The sequence below is a fragment of the Puma concolor genome, chromosome A2, assembly GCF_028749965.1.
Source record: "Puma concolor isolate L17-30 chromosome A2, mPumCon1.1.hap2, whole genome shotgun sequence".
NCBI lineage: Eukaryota > Metazoa > Chordata > Mammalia > Carnivora > Felidae > Puma > Puma concolor.
The window spans coordinates 48,238,134-48,253,460 of record NC_141668.1 but is presented as its reverse complement, the minus strand read 5'-3'; the positions used below and the strand labels follow the sequence as shown (position 1 = coordinate 48,253,460).

Below are 15,327 nucleotides of genomic sequence, written 5' to 3'. Positions count from 1 at the left end.
CTTACAAAGAGATTGTTGAGCTTCTTAGATATTTGTATCCATGTTTGTATTCATTCACCCATCAAACTTATGAAGTTTTCAGCCATTATTTCTTCAAATATTCTCCCCCCTTACTCTCTTCTCCTTCTGGGACTCCCACAATGCATATGTTGGTCTGCTTGTTGGTATCCCACAGGCCCCTTAAGCTCTGTTCACTTGTTTTCAGTCCTTTTTTTCTTTCTGTTCCTCAGACATGATAATTTCCGTTGTCCTATCTTCAGGTTCACTGATTACTTCTTCCTGCTCAAATCTGCCTTTGAATTCCTCTGGTGAATTTTTAATTTCAGTTATTATACTTTTCAGCTCCAGAATTTCTTTGTAGTTTCTATTTAGGTTTTCTACATATTGATATTTCCATTTTATTCATATTTTGATCATATTTTCTTGACCTTCTTTACATCTTCCTTTAGTTCTTTGAGCATCTTTAAGATATAGGCATTTAAAAATCTTTGCCTAGTAAATCTGTCATCAGATCTTTTTCAGGGACAATTTGTTTTATTTTTTTTTTCCTCTAAAGGAGCCATGCTTTTCTGTTTTCTTGTTTTTGGTATGCTTTGTGGGTTTTTTGTTGTTGAAAACTGGATATTTGAATCTAATAATGTGGTAACTCTGGAAATCAGATTTTCCCCCTCTTCCCAGTGTCTGCTATTTTGTATTATTGTTTTTTGGGGGAGTGTTCTAGCCTGTCTCTGAGGATCATCAGCCTGAGATATAAATTTAAGGTCTTCTCTGAGACCTGCCCTGGGCATGTACAGTCCCTTTCTAATTTCCCCTGTGTATATAGTTGTTTTTGAATGTCCTAATATTTAATGTCTGGCTCCAAAAAAGAGAAAAATAAAGGGGGAGAAAGGGGTGTAGGTCCTTTAAATCCCCTTACAGTTTCTTGAGCCAGAATGGGAGGGGCTTAAAATGGGGAAGGTCCAAAACAATGATACTTTGTCTGTATCCTTCTCTTTGTCTGTATCTCCTGTATCTCCTGAATCAGAAGCAGCAATCAGAGTGCAGAGTTCCAGTTTTTGGAGGATAGAGTCCTTTATGTCCACCCTGAGTTCCTGCAGGGTGTGTGTAAGCTGCTCCAAGAATAAGTGCACTGCTGCCTGCCATGTAGCTGGGCTGGGCTGGGCTGGGAAGGGTGGCTGCTACTGTGCTAAGAGCTGAAAATAACCACAATGTACTGTCCAGGTTTTTCCCCTGGAAGTTGCAAGCTTTCAGTAGTCTCCAGAGTTCCAAAATAGTTCCCTCAGACAGATGCAAGCATTTAGGTGGGGAGGCCGATTCTGCCAGTGCTTCCTACTCGGCTGTCTTCCCAGAATCCTCTGTGTGTGCACTTATTTTTTTGTATTTTGGGGACATACCTTCAGGGTAAGATCCTAGAAATGGGATTGCTGGACCAGAAGATAAATACATATGTAGTTGATTTACATATTGCCAGATTGCTCTCTGCAGAGGTTGTATAAATTTGCACTCCTACTAGCAATGTATGAAAGTGCTTGTTTCCACACAGCCTCACCAACAGTGTGTTGTCAAGCTTTTGAGTTTTTGCCAATTTCGGGTAAGCAGTGATATCTTAAATGTAGAGATAAAGTAAAGCCTAAGGAGAGAGAACAGTTATATACAAAGAACTGACCTGGATTTTTAGTTAAATAAAGTGAATTGAACACAAGTGTTACTTTTCCTTCCTAAAGCCCACTAAAATGAGAATAAAGAAAAAGAACTTAAGAGAAAAGTGCTTCTTGGGGTGCCTGGGTGGCTCAGTCAGTTAAGCATCCACTCTTGGTTTTGGCTTAGGTCATGGTCTCTGATGTGTGGGTTTGGGCTCTGTGCTGAGAATGCAGAGCCTGCTTGGGATTCTCTCTCTCTTACCCTCTCTCTCTGCCCCTCCTTTGCCTGTGCTCACTCACTCTCTCTCAAAATAAATAAACTTAAGAAAGGAGGGGATATTTCTTTTATTCTGACACTGTGCAGTTTTTCATTTATTCAAAAAAATTTTTTTAATGTTTATTTTTGAGAGAGAGAAAGAGAGAAACAGTGGGAGCAGGGGAGGGGCAGAGCAAGAGGGAGACACAGAATCCAAAGCAGGCTCCCGGATCTGAGCTGTCAGCACACAGAGCCCCATGCAGGGCTTGAACCCATGAACCTTGAGATCAATGACCTGAGCTGAAGTCGGAGGCTTAATCAACTGAGCCACCCAGGTGCCCCAGTTTTTCATTTGTTTAAAGAAAGGTCAGTTGAAAATAGCTTTTTTGGTGAAATACTGGTTTAAAACTTTTGCCCAGTTTTCTAACTGATACTTGGTTTTCCACAAATTTTAAGAGTTCTTTATATATTAAGGGTATTTTTTTTAATGATACATGTTGTAAATATTTTTGTCTTTTGAATTTGCTTCTGCGTATTGTTTTTCAGTCATGCTAAATATTTTCTTTCATTGAATTATGTTTGAGAGAGGCCCTGAAAAGCTGATTAGAAGCTTTATGTATAAGGCTAGGGCTTATCAACAGACAAGGGTCTTTATGTTTCATCCTGCGGGACCTTTTGATTTAAGAGAAGAATCTACCAGGGCAGGCAGCCGGGTGGCTCAGTAGGTCAGGCGTCCGACTTCGGCTCAGGTCGCGATCTCACAGTTTGTGAGTTCGGGTGTGTGTCAGACTCTGTGCTGACAGCTCAGAGCCTGGAGCCTGCTTTGGATTCTGTGTCTCCCTGTCTCTGTCCCTCCCCCACTCGCTCTCTGTCTCTCTGCCTCAAAAATAAATAAAATGTTAAAAAATTTTTATTAAAAATTTTTTTTTAAAAAAGGAAGAATCTACCAAGTTCTTGGTAAAGATGGAGTAAAGGAAATTGCAGAGGGGCCCTTTTTGGTACATAGGTCTTTATTCCTCGGTTTTCTTTCCTTCCCATTGCTCAAGTCATTCTACTTTGGGTTTTTTATTCTAGAAGTTAGCCTTCTTTGTCCTGCTGTAGTTGGGGAATTGTAGTTTCTTACAGCTGCTGTATGTCATGGTTTGGAGACCTAGGGAATTTTTTTTTTTTTTTTTTCCTAGTCTTTGAACCAGTCTAGATTTTATCCTCATGCCTCCCCATTGTCTTGGGAAGTCATTTGGAGGTATCGATTTTGCAGTCTTTTGAGAACTAGATAGTGAGAATTGACTTCTGCAGACACTTAGGGTGTCTTTTCTCATTGGCTGTCTCCTTTCAAGGTCTTTATCTTATTTTATTCTCATTCTCTTATAGATTCTACTGAAATCTATTTCAGTAGATTTTAGAGGGGAAGAGAAAGAAACACATGAATTTATAGTATTTAATTAGAAATCCAGGTGGTTCTTTGTACATAGAGTTTTCTCCTTGAGCTCTACTTTGTGGCAGTTGGATGGCTCTCAGTAGTTCACAGTATTGTACTTTGATAATTTAGAGTTTATGTGCCTATACTCAGGTGATTCTCATCAGTAGTTAAAAAAACTGGCCTCTTGCCCTCTTGTATGTCCTGTTGAAAACCTCAAGGGAAGAAAGTTTTTACAGTTCCAAGTGAAAGATAGATAGTTGGTCCTGGAAATATGAATGCTACTTGAGAGTCTCTGTCTTCTCCCCATTTGATCTAAGTTTCCTTGTATTGGTATATTCTGTATTTGGGGGGTTATAGCTATTTTGCAGTTTCTTATTTACTTATTAGTGGGAGCGGGGGAGGGCCAGAGGGAAAGAGAATCTTAAGCGGACTCCACCCCTGATGTGGAGCTTGATCTCTTGACTGTGAAATCATGACCTGAACCGAAATCAAGAGCCAGATGCTTAAACGACTGAGCCATCAAGGTGCTCCTGCAGTTTCATTTTAGACGGATTTCTTTCCTCTTTCTTTTTCATTTTGGTGGTTTTCAAGAAGGGGCAGTAAACATACATTTACATACGTTTTTTTCACATTGTATTAAGTGCATTTTACTAAAAGAAAAAAATGTATGTTCTTTGAAAATACATTGAATACAATGTGAAAAATGGTGTTCAGTAGCATTTATTTCATTTAGGAAGTTGAATACCTGGATTAAGTACCCACGCCAAAACCTTTTCCTAATTTGTACAAAATTGTGCATGAGGTATGAGTCTAGTCTGACACATTTGGTCACAGTAAGTTTTGAGTCACGATGAAGGGAGGAGAGTGCCTCTAAGAACACACATGTGCCAGAAGTACAGAGCTGTCAGACTCTGAGGCAGCCTTACCTTAGGGACTGGTTTCTGTCACTCCCCTTCTTATTACCTTTGGTCTCTCACTGTGCTTCTGCTCCTCTCTACACATCTGCTCTGGGATCTCCATGCAAACCCTTGTCCTTCGCTGGCTGATAGTTGCTATTCTCTTGTAAGCTCAGCTTACACATGAGCCACTGGGCTCTCTTTTACCTACATGTGACCTTTCTGCTTCAGCTCTTTACACCTGACCAGTGTGTACTCTCTTGCCATTTCTTGTCATATTTCCAAGAAAAACAGATTGGCCCAGACCATCTTTTTGTGCCACTTCTGGTTTGTAGTTCTTAGCCCTGAAGTATTAATTGGCTGTCTACAATCAGGTGTCCAGTGCTGCTCAAGCAGTGTAGGGGTGTTGAGGGAACTGTAGGGCAGCAGGGGACAGCAAGGAACCAGCGATGGGACAGTCCCCTGGGAAGTCAGGGAGCAGGATAGAACTGAATACATAACATACTCTCTCTTCGGTATACCAGTTCATTTTTAATAGACCGCTTTAAGCAAATACTTAGTAGTATAGATTGAATATGGTAGGAAACAAGCTAATATTTAAGTGTCGAAATTGACTGGGAAATCTGCTCTGTTTGATGCTTTTTTCTGTTTGCATTGTGACTTGAGTAGCATAGTGTGACAGATCACGATACTGGAAGACGGGCGTCTTAGGTTCTAGACCTGATTTTGCTGATTTTTGACTTTCTTCATCAGAATAATTTTTAAAAGATCAGTGCAGTAGAATAGTTTCTAAAGTACCGTCTAGCAATAAAACCTTGGGATTCAAACTGTGCTCTACCAAGCTGGGAAAGGTAATTTCCACGAAATGATAAGTCCAGGTTAAAGGAAAAAATTAGAAACAAAAATGATTGGACCCATACATTAGAAAAAGATTTGGGAGTTTTGTAGTGAGCCTACTTCTTCTCATTTGTACTTGTTTTATTTGATATGGGATGGTCTTTGTAAAGTGATTTAAGTCAGATATTATAGTTACAAACCCTTTTCCCAAACGAACTTGCGGTTAAGTAGTATATTACTGTACGTGTAATACTGAAATTTGAAATGCTTTTAGTCTTCTGTACTTTATTAAAAAACAGAATTGGACATTCAGAATAATTAAGTAAAATGGGTTTCTTTTACTTTTTAGGATTTAAGTGCCCTGTATGCTCAAAATTTGTACCGTCAGATGAAATGGATTTGCATCTTGTGATGTGTTTAACAAAGCCAAGAATAACCTATAATGGTAAGTCCAGTGCTTTGAAATGCTTTTTAGAATGACCTTAGATTTTATGATTTTTATGTTTCAGATAAAATCTAAAAGGCGAAGGAATGACCGTCTATGAGCCCTGGAGCTAACTGGTGTTTCAGTTATAGGTCTGGTGCTCTGGCTTTACTGCTCTTTCCTGACCACAATCCCAAGACCTTCAAAATCCTGGGGAAGATTTTTCAGTGTAACCTTGGTACATTTTGAAATAGGCTTAAAAAATGATCACACGGTTCATTCCTAATTTTAAGTAAATGGAATGAAATAAAGGACGAGTGAGAGCTTTTTAAAAAATTTCCTAAGTAGACAAACTTCAAATGCCTGCAAGAAATTTTCAGGAATTTTTCAAATGTAATTTTGGTTTGAAATAGAGTGAGTCGGAAGAATACCAGTGAACTGTGAAAGGTTGACTTCATTCAACAAATGTCTTTTGAGCACCTTTGGGAGTATGAGGTGTGGTGTTAGGAACTTGGGATACAGCAGTGAATAAAACAGAAGTGGGTCAGTACAGCCCAGCATCAGCCACAGGTTAATCAATGCAGCAGCACTTAGTTAAGAATCTGAGGTTTCTTGTCAGACTATAAAATGTTGGGGGTTGGAAGGTAGACTTTAAAATTGAAATGAACATGTTACCCTGACTAGCTTTTTTGCAGACTGATTTAGGAATCTCTCTCTAATAAGGTAGGGCTTCAGCCACACTATTATTGTAGTGACAATAGAACTCTTTTTCCCATTTATTTTCCAATGAATAAGTAAAAGGAGATTGTAGCAATTCCTTTGAATAGTAAATGTACCTGTTGATTATATTTAGACCTTTCTGCATTGTGAAATTGAATGGGCTACTTTGCATAATATAGTTGAAATTCAGTTACTTAAAAAATAAAAAGAATTCTCATTCAGGTTCAGAATTTGAGGTGAAATGATTGGGCTTGTTTCTCGTTTGTACTCCATTATCTTATCATTAGCCTCCAAAATTATGATGTTTATTACCAGTGTCTTAGAAATAAATACCCTTGAATGTCAAGAGTCTGTCCTTCAATTTTGAAAGCACAAATGTATTTCCTTTGTGTGTATTTGCACACAACCTCAGTATCCTGTACATTGACTTTTTGTGTAACGTATGTACAGTATGGTCTATGAATGTTGATATTTGGCAGTTTTTAATTTCCCGATTTAACTATGCTCAAGTCATTAAAGTTTTTTACTAGATCATGTATTTGGTGTCTTAAAGATGTCTTCAAGAACCAAGATGTAACCTTCTGCTTGGGCACACTGTTGTTAAAAAGGAACCCACAGGCCCATAATGGTGTCACTTAGCTTAAAGCACCAAGTCAATAAACCAAGACTTAATACCTAATCTAACTGCAGTTTCAGCCCCCCAGAAACGTAACCTTTAACCAGTCACCATGAGAATTTCCTGATCAGCACTAGGAAATTTGATACACTCCTTCAGTTCCCCTAGGCAATGGGTTCTTTTCTAATAATTTTCTTTTTTTCCCCTCTCTTTTTACCTCTTAGAATCCTTTCCTGCAGCCCTTTGGAGCTCCCCTCTACTTGCTAGAGAGGATACTGCCTAATTCATGAATTGATTAATAAAGCCAATTAAATCTTTAAAATTTACTCAGTTCAATTTTTATTGTTGAACACTGTAAACCAAGGATTTAGGTTTCAAATATTTGACAGTATTCCAGTTCGGAAGTCAGTAACTTAATGTGAAAAGCAAATAAAGTTGCAAATACTTTTAAGAATCGCTGCCTGCTTCACAGTAGGTGGATCTGAAACGTTTTAAATTGTTAAATACATATTAACTGTCAATAAACATTCAAAACAAAAAGCAAAAACAGCTTCTTCTAAAAATTATTCATAGCTCTTGAAGTTTTAAAATTGGACAGTGGCCAGCTGTGGTGAAAGAAGGTGGAGTTTTGATTTAGGTTAGAGAGTGATGAGTGATTGATAATATGCCTCCTCATCACAGTCTGTGGGAATTCTTCCGCTACAGTTTTGAGGGCAGAGCCCTGTAGGTAAGGAAAAAATAATCCTTCTACCCGTCTGAGCTCTTGGCTGAGACCTCTAGTAAAAGACAAGAGAAAAACAAACAAAAATGTAACATGCTTAAGTCTTGGTATGTATGGGAGATACCCTGGGAGAAATGAGCCTGGTTTAGAATGTGGGTTTAAACACCCTCTTCAGTTATGGAAGGTTAGGGTTAGGAAGGGTTCCTTCCTAGTTATGGAAGGTTTCCAGGAAAATCCTGGTAAACTAGTAGTTTGTTATGCATATTTAAGTCCTGTGCCTTCTCCATTGATAAGATTCTCTTGTAATATTCCCTTACGATTTGGAGTCAACCTTTTCTTCCTGGTGTAAAAGGGAGACACCCTTACAAATGGAGATTTCCTTTATAAATTTAAATTTCCCTTACAAAAAGATAACTTTTACTGTGTTTAGGGTCTCTCCTGTGTCTGTCGTTTTTTAGTCATCTTAATCCTTATGCCAGAGAGGCTTATTTTATCGTAGCATGTTTTGTTACCCTTCAGTCTCCTGAAGCTCATCTATCACAGGTGATGACTCTGTGAAAATTGGCCTCTTTAACACCTAAACTAGGCATTTAGGTTTACTATGAAGTTTAGAGCAGGATGAGTCCGAGAATCAGTGAAAGGGAATCGGTCCTTTTAGTCACCTGGGCTTCTTAACACTTCATATTTGAATTCCTAAACAACTGATTCTGGCATCAGAGAGATGGGGCCTGCAAATTGCATTGATACTCAAGTGAGAGTTTTATGCAGCATAGTGCTTATTAATGTATATCTTTTACAGCCTTTCCTAGAGTAGTGACATCTGAAATTTTGAAATTTATTTGTTAAATGTATGTTAATTTAACTGTCTATAGATATGCACAGCGAGGAGATTAGTTGGGCTTGTTTTTCAGGCTGGATATATTTATAGTCAAACTCTAGGATGACTTTCAGAGATTTGAGATTTGAATATAAGCTGGTGTTTTGGAGTTCCAGATTTATACTCCCAGAGATGGTATTCGAAATGTTGGTTTGGTTTCCAGACTAGTTCACAATGATTCTCTTAATTTTTTTTTTCCTTTAATCTGTAATACTATATCCAAATACCTAAGTCCTGGTAACTGAAGAAGAAAATTGGCTAGGTGGGAGCCCTTGGTTTAAGCAGCTGTCTCAGCAGAGGTTCAGGTAGGAGGCTCAAGGCAGTCTGGCAGAGAATGATTCAGAATGATGTGAGTGGTTATGTATTGCAGGTGGTGTTTTGGCAGGGTGGAAAAAAAAATTCATAATGCCACAATCAGCATTAATCTACATAGATTGCCTTTAAGTCAAGGACTGCCTGTTGCGGGATTATTGAGCATTCTGTGCCGGTTAAGAAAGAATTCTTGAGACGTTTTACAGTGCACCTTAGTACATTTGTTTAAGTAGCACAGGGACAGGACCTGTGGGCAGAAAGAGCTGCACTTCTGTATGAAGCTGATTCTATGTAGTTCTATGCTTAGTCTTCAGGGGGGAGGGAACATGCAGGAAGTATTAGATCATAAATGTTTTCCTTGAATTTCTACTTGTAAAACCACTTTTGCAAGATTTCTCTGGTGCTTATAATTCAGCTTGATTTTAACTATTGGTGAGATGTACAGGCAGTCATGAGACCCTTTAAGAATGTAGCAGCCAGTAAGCATTTGATCCTTATCAGAACTATCTAGTCTATAGGTCCGTCTTCTGGGCTAAAGGTGAATGTTTTTCTGCTTCTGTCCCTCATCACTGCCTATTTCATATACTTTCCCCTTTATTTGTGTGCTTCATTGTTTAGTTTATAGAACTAGTAATTCATTATGTAGTCTGTGAACCCAATACAGATTTTATGACCATAGTAGAGTCTCTCTCTTTTTTTAAATTTTTTAATGTTTATTTTTGAGAGAGAGAAAGTGTAAGCGTGGTAGGGGCAGAAAAAGGGAGACAGAGGATCCAAAGCAGGTCCGCGCTGTGAGAGCGGAGCCTGATGTTGGGCTCGAACTCAGGAACCATGAGATCATGACCTGAGCCGAAATCGAGTCGGCCGCTTAACCGACTGAGCTACTCAGGCGCCCCAGCAGAGTCTCTTCATTCCTTTATCCTCATCTTCTAAAGTGTTTTAGAACCAAAACCAAAAAATGAAATAAATACTGTTGGCAAATTCTTAGACTTGATTTTATTGGTCTTTAAAGTTCACTAGATCATAGCATGTTTTGTGTCCTATAAATTTCAGTTTTTATTTTAGCCTCCTGTAATTGAGGGTAGTAGGTTTGTGCTTAAGATAATCTTTGTTTTATTGGTAAGTGGTACAATGTGTGTGCATGTGTACCTGGAGGAGATGGAACTTGAAGAGTTAAGTTACTCTTTTCTTCTGAGACTTAATAACAAACTGCAGTGTATCAAAGCAGAACTTTTCAGAACCATCAGGAATATAAACCTGACTCTGTGGACAGAGTAAGATGTGACTATCACTCTGTTAAAGTAAACATACATGAAAGATGGAGTCACTTGGAAACTTGTTCTGTTATGAAAGGGAGGAAAAAGGCTCCCGCTTCCTTGCGGTCTGCGGAAGAGTATAACTCAGGCTCGCTCAGGTGTCGAAGATAGATTGCACCAGGCCGTCAGCACTTTGATTCCAGGGTGACAAGCCGCCTCCTAAGGGCCTGGCTTCCCATGTAAGAAGAAATATACTTTCTTCTTTTGTAGATACTGTGGCTTTCTAGGTGGTTGTGGTGCTCACCTTAAGTTATGAACTTGCTCTTGGCCTTACATATTACATTTTCTTGGTTTTAAGATCCCCCCCCCCCACGTCATTTTAATCTTTCTGAATTCAAGATGCTTTCTGAAAATGGCGTATCTCTTATTATTGAGGTAAAAAAAATGCCAACCACAACACAGAATTTTAAATAAGAGATAGTCATCATGGTCTTTGTGTGAACTTTTCCTTTTGTGGAATTTCTGTTATGTGTGATTTGACATCTCTCTTTGTTTATTTGTTAGTGTTCTGTGGTTGAGTTTTAACTTAAATGTGGATTCCTAATAGTTGTAAATACTACATTAGGGGACAGCATTGAAGTAAAGTTATTTTTTTGTACCATAAATTGACTGTCCTGCAATGCAGTGAAATTAAAGGCAGTAGAAAGTGTCAAATCTGTTATACTATGTTAAAAAAATTTCAAAGTAGATGATATCCCAAAGGCTTTTGGCAAAACAAAAACGAAACTGTTCTAAAACCCATATAGGATTCCTATAGAAAAATGTAGTCACCATCTATTAAAGGTGAACTTGTGATTAAAAAATTTTAGGGATGCCTGGGTGGCTCAGTTGGTTAAGCATCCGACTTTGGCTCAGGTCATGTTCTTGCAAGTTCACGAGTTTAAACCCCATGTTGGGCTCTGTGCTGACAGCTCAGAGCCTGGAGCCTGCTTCAGATTCTGTGTCTCCCTCTCTCTCTGCCTCTCCCCTGCTTGCGCTCTCTGTCTCTCAAAAAATGAATTAATGTTAAAAAAAATTTTTTTTTATTTTAAATATGCATGGAGTAAGAGCAGATATGATCAGAATTACCACCCCAAAAAACTTTAGAACTATAAATTGATTTCAAATCATTACAATCATAAAAGGATGAATAGGAAATAAGTAAAAAATAATAAGATATCATGAATAAGACAGAAATTGAACTCTTTAGACTTTAGTGAGTGAAATTAACATCCCAACAAATAGATTAACTAGCACATTAGAGCTGCAAGGAGAACTAGTGAGGTATAAGGTGGATCTGAGGAAATTAAGCAGAGTGTAAAGAGTGATGGAAAATAGAGAGGTACATGGCTTGTCAGAAGTGGTCACTCCATCCTGACAACAAATAATAAGCTGAACAGACTGAAAAATCACTGACTTCTTGGATTCATAAGAGATGGAAGGACGCAGGCAAATGGCCAGCCCCTGTGATTGCTGAGACAGGCAAATACAGGCACTCTCTGGTTTTGGTTTATTGCAGCAGAGACTCAGTAGTGGGAACCATTGCAGGAACCAGTGTCAGGGTCAACCTGAACTGTAATTGATGAATTGCTGGGGGCTCAGTGCAGACAAGTTGAGAGTTTAAAACTCCAGGGAGACCTAGTCACAGTGGAGCCCCCACAAATTTGTAAGATTTTCTTCCAGGAGCTTGACCAGGTTCCCATATTAAATATGGGAGAAAAATTCCCTCCTGCTTCTGGTAAGGGGAGGGACAAGGGACCAGTTTGAAATATGCCAGAGGACTCTATTTTAATGAGGTCTGCCTGGGAGAAACTAGTTAACCAGACCCTAACTGACCTGGGAGAAGGGAAATACTCCAGCCTGCTCTAGCCATTCTGTTCCACCTAACAACGGAGAGAAAAAAACCTGAGAAATATTTGTAAAGTTTATAGTCCAAAGGCATAGGATCACTAAAAGACTGTGGGATAAAAGGTGTATAACATGTTACACAAAAGGTACAACTTGCGCATAATGGGAGATGGAATTGGCAAGAGGCAGTATTTGAAGGGAAATGGCAGAGAACCTTCTAGAATTGCTGAAAGATAGGAATTCTCTGATTGCAGGAGCACTGTGATGCTGAGCAGTATAAATAAAAGTAAATTCATACCTAGGGACACCGTAAACCAAGTCCAAATAAAAAGAGTAAAATGTTAAAGTAACCGGAAAAATACTTTACCCTGTTCCACTTGTGTTAGCATTTCTAAAATGCTTGTTGTTCTGTGTAGCAATTTAAAATTTAGTATGTGTTTACTTTATAAAGACAAGGGATCAGAAATGGTCATACAGGGGGTGCCTGGGTGGCTCAGTTGGTTAAGCGTCCGACTTCGGCTCAGGTCATGATCTTCATGGTTCGTGGGTTCGAGCCCCGCATCAGCCTCTGTGCTGACAGCTCGGAGCCTGGAGCCTGCTTCAGATTCTGTCTCCCTCGCGCTCTCCGTCTCTCTCTCTCTCTCGCTCTCTCTGTCGCTCTTGCCCTCTCTCAAAAATAAACATTAAAAAATTTTTTTAAAAATGGTCATACAAGAAACTTAAACATTGTTACAGTCTTACCCACTTAGGAAAACTGAATGCCTATTTTAGAAGACACCAGATTCAGTTTTACTGCCCTACTTTTAACATAGCTGCTCAGGAGCAGCACCTGTTTGCATTTAAAATGTTATGCAAAACAGCAGTACTTGGAACAAAGTACCAACTTTGAATTCGGCTTGCTGAGTTCAGATCCTTATTCTACCACATAATAGCCATATAACCTTGGTCTTGGTTTTCTCTTCCAGAAACTGAGGACTAGAAGTAGTGCCTCTTACTAGACTTGTTGTAAGAATCAAGTAAGAAATCATGCATAGTTCTTTGCAGGTATTGAGTGCCAAGTAAACAAGACCTGTTCTTACTAAGAAATACTATTTTTGGCTTTGAGAAGTAAACCTGTAGTTGGTGCTATATTTAACATGCTAACAAATCTGCAATTCCTTTGATATTTTATTTTAAAAGCCCATAGTTATTTAATTCCAAATTAGATACCAGAAAAGCTTGGGCAGCAGTAATAGTTCTGTAATATATGGAGAAATCGGGGATGGGTGGAAGGGTAATTAGAAAACTACCTGCTGTCATATAATGTGACAATTTAAAGCTGCAATTTAATGAAAAAAAATTTTCCTACTTTTTATGAGCAACATGGTGGGCTACTCAGCTAGAATCTGAAGTCTGAATTTGATAGGCAGATTGCTTAATCTTTGTGGAAGCGTAGATCCTTTCATACTCCCTATGGAAATAGAATACTATAGAAAGGTGACTACCCATGGATAACTGTCTTGAGATAGACCCCTTCCTTGTGGTATAGAAAGAAGATACATAGAATAGAAATTGAACTCAAGTACATAGTTCAGTGAGAAGGAAGTTCTGATAGATTTCTTTTTTTTTTTTTTTAATTTTTTTTTCAACGTTTTTTATTTATTTTTGGGACAGAGAGAGACAGAGCATGAACGGGGGAGGGGCAGAGAGAGAGGGAGACACAGAATCGGAAACAGGCTCCAGGCTCCGAGCTATCAGCCCAGAGCCCGACGCGGGGCTCGAACTCACGGACGGCGAGATCGTGACCTGGTTGAAGTCGGACGCTTAACCGACTGCACCACCCAGGCGCCCCAATTCTGATAGATTTCTAAAGCATGAAGAGGGTTTCAGATTTCATTTCTGATTTGGGAAGGATGACGAAGTTTCTTTACTGATTGTTGATTTGTCTCATTTCATAGAGCTTTCATATCATAAGTCTTGCCTCTTTTGTGTTCTCCTTATCTTTGTATCACTGTCATAATGTTGATTAAAAAAAAATCAGGGGCGCCTGGGTGGCGCAGTCGGTTAAGCGTCCGACTTCAGCCAGGTCACGATCTTGCAGTCCGTGAGTTCGAGCCCCGCGTCGGGCTCTGGGCTGATGGCTCAGAGCCTGGAGCCTGTTTCCGATTCTGTGTCTCCCTCTCTCTCTGCCCCTCGCCCGTTCATGCTCTGTCTCTCTCTGTCCCAAAAATAAATAAACGTTGGAAAAAAAAAAATTAAAAAAAAAAAAATCATTCTAGGGGCACCTGGGTGGCTCGGTCGGTAGGCGTCCGACTTCAGCTCAGGTCATGATCTTATGGTTCGTGGGTTCAAGCCCTGCGTCGGGCTCTGTGCTGACAGCTCAGGGCCTGGAGCCTGCTTCAGATTCTGTGTCTCCCTCTCTCTCTGCTCCTCCCCCACTCACACTCTCTCTCTCTCAAAAATAAATAAACATTAAAAAAAAAAAACCATTCTAGGGGTACCCAGGTGACTCAGTTGGTTAAGCATCTCTTTTTTTATTTTTTTTATTTTTTTTAATGTTTATTTATTTTTGAGACAGAGCATGAGCAGGGGAGGGGCAGAGAGAGAGGGAGACACAGAATCCAAAGCAGGTTCCAGGCTCTGAGCTGTCAGCACAGAGCTGTCAGCACAGAGCCCTATCTATGCAGGGCTTGAACTCGTCAACTGCGAGATCATGACCTGAGCCGAAGTTAGATGCTCAACTGACTGAGTCACCCAGGCGCCCCAGGCATCCAACTCTTGATCTCCGCTCCAGGCTTGATCTCAGGGTTGTGAGTTCAAGCCCTTGTTGGGCTCTGCACTGGGTGTGGAGCCTACTTAAAAGAAAAAATTCTAACATTCCAAGTAAGCTTTCCTGATTTTAAGAATGTGAAGAAACAAAGACCTTAGAAGGACTGAGTGAACTGACATACCTGTCCTCAAAGGGAAAAAGGTCTTGTTCCCTGGTCCCAGTTTTTAAGGTGTGTGACATTGACAGAGTCTCAATTCCAAGGAATTCTAATACAAATATGAATAAAGTACATTTTCAGATTTATCTCATTTTTTGTTTCCTCTATATAAGAACAAAGCTAGGATCTCAGCCCACATCTGTCAACAATTTTGACCTTTCACAAAATATTTTATATGTATGGTGATGTGCATAGTAAAAGTTGTAGTCTATTTAGATATTTAATCTAGATCTTGGAAGTATTCATAAGATTTGGAGAGAAATGGAGCACCTGTTTAGAAATAACAAGTAGGCCGGCATAGTTTGGAGCAAGGGAGACCTCAGTAAAAGAGAATTGAAAGTGAAAAGATAGGACTATATAATGAAGTTTTAAAATAAATTACTTCGAACTTCAATCATTCATATGCAAAAATGTTTGTAAGGAAAAGAATTTCTCTAAAGACCAGTTTAGAGAATGGTGTGGGACTTGATGTGGAAGTGGTTAGCTGGAGCCTGGGGAG

The 15,327-nt window shown here is 39.3% G+C and overlaps 1 protein-coding gene across 2 annotated transcripts in view; it reads left to right on the top strand.

Moving 5' to 3' along the window:
* Positions 1-15,327, top strand: part of ZNRF2 (zinc and ring finger 2) — a 98,719-nt gene that overhangs the window by 46,675 nt on the left and 36,717 nt on the right. For both annotated transcript variants that reach the window (XR_015245875.1, XM_025929301.2), the window contains exon 2: positions 5,399-5,494. Coding sequence is in view for 1 of the 2 variants with exons in the window: in XM_025929301.2 (XP_025785086.2) it covers positions 5,399-5,494 (96 nt within the window). In the remaining variant the exon portion in view is untranslated. The remainder of the gene's footprint in view (positions 1-5,398; positions 5,495-15,327) is intronic.